The 4,134-nt window shown below is 56.7% G+C and overlaps 1 protein-coding gene across 1 annotated transcript in view; it reads right to left on the bottom strand.

Annotated features, from left to right (window-relative positions):
* Positions 1–4,128, bottom strand: part of BCR (breakpoint cluster region) — a 122,277-nt gene extending 118,149 nt beyond the window's left edge. The window contains exon 1 of the mRNA XM_012661006.1: positions 3,163–4,128. Within this exon, the coding sequence (XP_012516460.1) occupies positions 3,163–3,823 (661 nt within the window). The 5' untranslated portion in view covers positions 3,824–4,128. The remainder of the gene's footprint in view (positions 1–3,162) is intronic.
* Between the last annotated feature and the right edge of the window lie 6 nt (positions 4,129–4,134).

Here is a 4,134-nt window from a genome sequence, read left to right as displayed (position 1 = left end):
TTAAAAAAAAAAGCACTGTAGTGCAAATGGGGATGCCCCTGAGCCTTGGCTGACATTGCTCCCCGGCTCCCCCCTCCCGCCCTTGGACTTCTGCTAATGGGTCAAGGGCCTTCTTCGGTCCTGCCGCTTCCAGAAGCTTCCCTGATCTCATTCCCCTCTGAATACATACATGTGCATCCCTCCCTCCCATTAACTTGTAAGCTCCCAGATGGCAAGGATCACGCTCTCTCCTTCCGAAGGGCGCACATGGTACAAGGGAAGGGCTTGCACACAGCAGGGCTCACAGTTGTCTGTTTGTACCCCACAGGTGAGCCCTCGGTGCAGGGACCTAGAAGGACCCTGGGCCAATGCAGCAATTGGGGCAGTGGGAGGAACACTGCAGGACCGCCACATTCCAGAGAGAACGGCTCTGCATTCGCACAGGGACCCGGAATCCCAGCTCTGCCACTTCCTGGTCCTGTCTTTACCTGTAAGAGGGCAGCCTATGAGGGACCCTGCAGGAAGCACTCTGTCACCACACCTGGCGCAGAGTGGCGTGTGATGGTTTCAGCTCCTTCCTTTAGACACCAGGGGCCCTCAACTCAGAAACAGGACAGGCCGCTCATCCAAACGGATTGATTCTGAAGTTATTAGATCCAGGCCACTGGGTCTGCTGGGGTGGAGCATTGGGGTGACATCCACCCCCTCACCCCCCTGTGATCTTCCTCATTGTTCCTTTCAGGCCAGCGGCTCCACAGCCATCTAAAGCACATCAGTAAACAGTCCGCCAGAGACAGATGGCTGAGCCAGCACGGGATCCCTCTTTCCCCACCAGCCACGCATGGTCAAACGTCAGAGGAGGCTGCGGCGCCCAGAGTGTAAAGGCTCCCAGGGCTAAAACAACCCGGAGTTTAAAAACCTAACAGGATCCAAACCCGTGGACTGTACAATAGCAACAGTGAACCCGAATGCAAACTATGGACTTTGGGTGACAACCATGTGTCAATGCAGGTTCTTCAGCTGTAACAAATGTGCCCTTGTGGTGGCTGTGCGGGTGTGGGGGTAGTGGGTATATGAGAAATCCCTGTATTTTCTACTCAATTTTGCTGTGAACCTAAAAGTGCTCTAAAATAGTGATCATGTCTTTAAAAAAACTGTCTGAACGAAAAAATGTAATCTTGTTTAGATGATATTTAAATAACCTTAATCATCAAAAACGTCTTAGGGGAAAAAACAAAACCTTATGGGAAAGAGAACATGGGACCTCAGCTACCTGGGAGGCTGAGGCAGGAGGATCGTTTGAGCCCAGGAGTTTGAGGTTGCTGTGAGCTAGGCTGACGCCACGGCACTCACTCTAGCCAGGGCAACAGAATGAGACTCTGTCTCAACAAAAAAAAAAAAAAAAAAAAAGAGAACATGGGACCTTCGGGTCGTTCAGAGAAGGATTTGGAAAGTCTTGCGAGTGGGTCCAAGTGGTAAAAGTAACTCCTCAGCCATATCCTGGGAAGCTGCCCTGTGTGGCTCCAGGCTCTGGGCTCACTGTTTTCTAACTCCTAGCTGCACCTGCTGTGACTTGCGTTCGGGGTCTGAGGACATGGTGGGCAACATGGCCACTTCTGTAGGAGCTGTAGGAAGGTTGGGCCCAACTTTCTGGAAGCCCGGAATTCCCCACCGGCAAGAGAATATCGTTTCAGATTGCAGGTCTCCGTGAAAACCTCTCATTTGATTCCTTATTAATAACATTCTCCCACACCATGGCGCTGAGGGCCAGTTCGAGCTGGCCGGACGAGGCTGGTGCCCAGGAACCACAAGGCAGTCCTCCAGTCCCCAAACGAGCTGATGTGCCTGCCAAAGCAGGCTTCTGAATACTACAGCCTTCTGCCCCCCATGAGGGACTTAGGGAATATAGCTGGGCCAGGCCGCAGGACTAAGCCCAGCCAACGCCAGCTGCAAATGGAAGATCAGCAACTGAAGTACCTAACACAAACAGGACAGAGTCCTGGTCACTAAAAGGCAGCTCAACAGAGCCAAAAATAGCCTCACTTGTTTCAAGAGGATTTTGACAAACGAAGCACATGCAACTTCATCAGCAGAAAAAGAAAAATCAATGGAGCGGAAAACCAGATCAGCCCAACAGGGGCCAGGACTCCAAGAGATTCCCAACAGCCTCACACACCCTAGCCCGCCCAAACCCCACGCCCGCCCACCGTTTCCTTACCCCAGTCACAAACTGTGCCTGGATCTCAAAACCTAGTCCCATCACCCCAAACACCTAACGCTATTTATATACAGCCCAGAAGTTACGTGTACAATGCCATAGGTTTAATCCTAGGGCCGGGGCCTGATCACAGATTGGGAGCCCCAAATAAGCATCTCTGGGTGCTCATCCTTGGGAAGACAAGGAGGCAGGAGCATGCCGGAGGCTCAGCAAACTGGGCTGGGTTAATATGCACGGAGGAGCCTGTGGGTTGAGTAATGAGGGTGCAGTCTCCCATCAAAGCCAGGGAACTCAGAACGGGTGTGGCTCTGCTTGGGCTCCCGATAAAATCTTCACCCAGTTGATTTTCCGCGGCCCACTGAGTCAGAAACTGCCTGTCATCTCACTTCCTTCTAACTCCTATTTTCACCTGCTGTGACTTGGGTTCTGGGCTGCTAGCTAGCAAGGGAGCCTGACACGTCTATGGCCTGGGAGCAGCTAGCACACCGTGAGTTCCCCCAGGACAGGAACGGTGGGGTGGCGGGGAATGCCCAGGACACAGATCCGTCTCTCCTAAAAGCAGCTGGTCTAGGTGGCAGAAGATGACTCCGGCTTTACACCATCCTCACTGCTTAGCGTGGAAACATCACAGAGCAAAATTACTGCCCAGGACATCTTCCTCCTAACTCACAGTTGTACTTTCACAAGCATAGCACTCTAGGACCAAAGGAACAAGCCACCTCCCATTCTCCACACTCCCACCCTCAGCCCAATCCCATTCCAAATACTGAGAATCTGCATTCAAGAGAAAAGAGGGGATGGAGTTTCTCCAGGCACAGGATCAGCCTGAACCACCACAGCACTTGAAAACGACTCCAGAAAGTACCCATTCCTCCTTCCACAACTCCCCCTTTCATGTCCCCACCCTTTATGGTTTCCTGCCCTGGTGCAGGTGTGCCCAGGCAAGATGGCCCCGAGGTACCCACCTGCGTCTCCATGGAAGGTGCCCTCCCCGTCGCTGGGCCAGATCTGCCCGGTCTTGCGCACGCCCACGATGGTGGCCTCAGACACGACAACCTGGCAGTGCCGGTGCCGCTTATGGCACTGCGGCGTGGGGGGACTGCTGCTGTCGAAGGACTGCTGTGAGTTCTGGGAGGGTGAGCGGCTCTTGTCCCGGAACATGCGGTAGGTGGTGGGGCTTGGGGACACGCGGCTGGACTGGCCGGAGGAGAAGTCCTCCTCGCTGGAGGTGAGGTTCTCGTTGGAGCTGCAGTCCGGGGTGTAGCCGCCTCCGCAGTCCTCAAAGCTCCGGGGAGAGTAGGACCTGCGGGGCCAGGTGAGGCGCTTCTCCTGCTCCGAAGTGCTCTGGCTGCGCAGGAGGGCCCCCTTGCCCTCCCCTTCCCCCATCATGCCCCCGACGTAGATGCTCTGGTAGGGCTGGTACTCCAGGGGCGGCCAAGGGGGTCTGCCGCCGCCATTGGCGTTGATCAGGTTGTCCTTCAGGAAGCGAGGGTTCAACTCGGCGTCCTCGTAGTCGCCGTCGAGGCCGCAGCTGCTCTCCGAGGCGCGCCCCCGGTAAGCGGGCCTGGGCGCGTCCCCCGGGCCCGGCCCAGTGCTCTGCTGGGACTTCTTGCGCTCCATCTGCATGGCCTGGGTGCCCAGGGAGCTAATCCGGTCCGACACCTCTTTGTCGTTGACCTTCACCAGGCCGCGCTCGTGGTGAAACTCGACGTTCACGTAGAAAGGCTTCTCGGTGTCCGCCGCCGCGGGCTGGCCCTGGCCCTTGCGGATCCTCTCGAAGTTGGACCTGAGAGCCGCCACGCTGGTGGGGGGCCCCCGGTCGTCGCGCTCCGCCGGCGCGGCGGCCCCGGGCCTGCGGGCCGCCGCGGGCCTGGCCTTGCCGGGAGAGCCCTCTCCCTCGGGCCGGGCCTCCGGCTCCTCGGCGGGCGGCGGGTCGG

This window comes from Propithecus coquereli, unplaced genomic scaffold (genome assembly GCF_000956105.1).
Source record: "Propithecus coquereli isolate 6110/MARCELLA unplaced genomic scaffold, Pcoq_1.0 Scaffold698, whole genome shotgun sequence".
NCBI lineage: Eukaryota > Metazoa > Chordata > Mammalia > Primates > Indriidae > Propithecus > Propithecus coquereli.
This window is presented reverse-complemented; position numbering and strand designations above follow the sequence as displayed.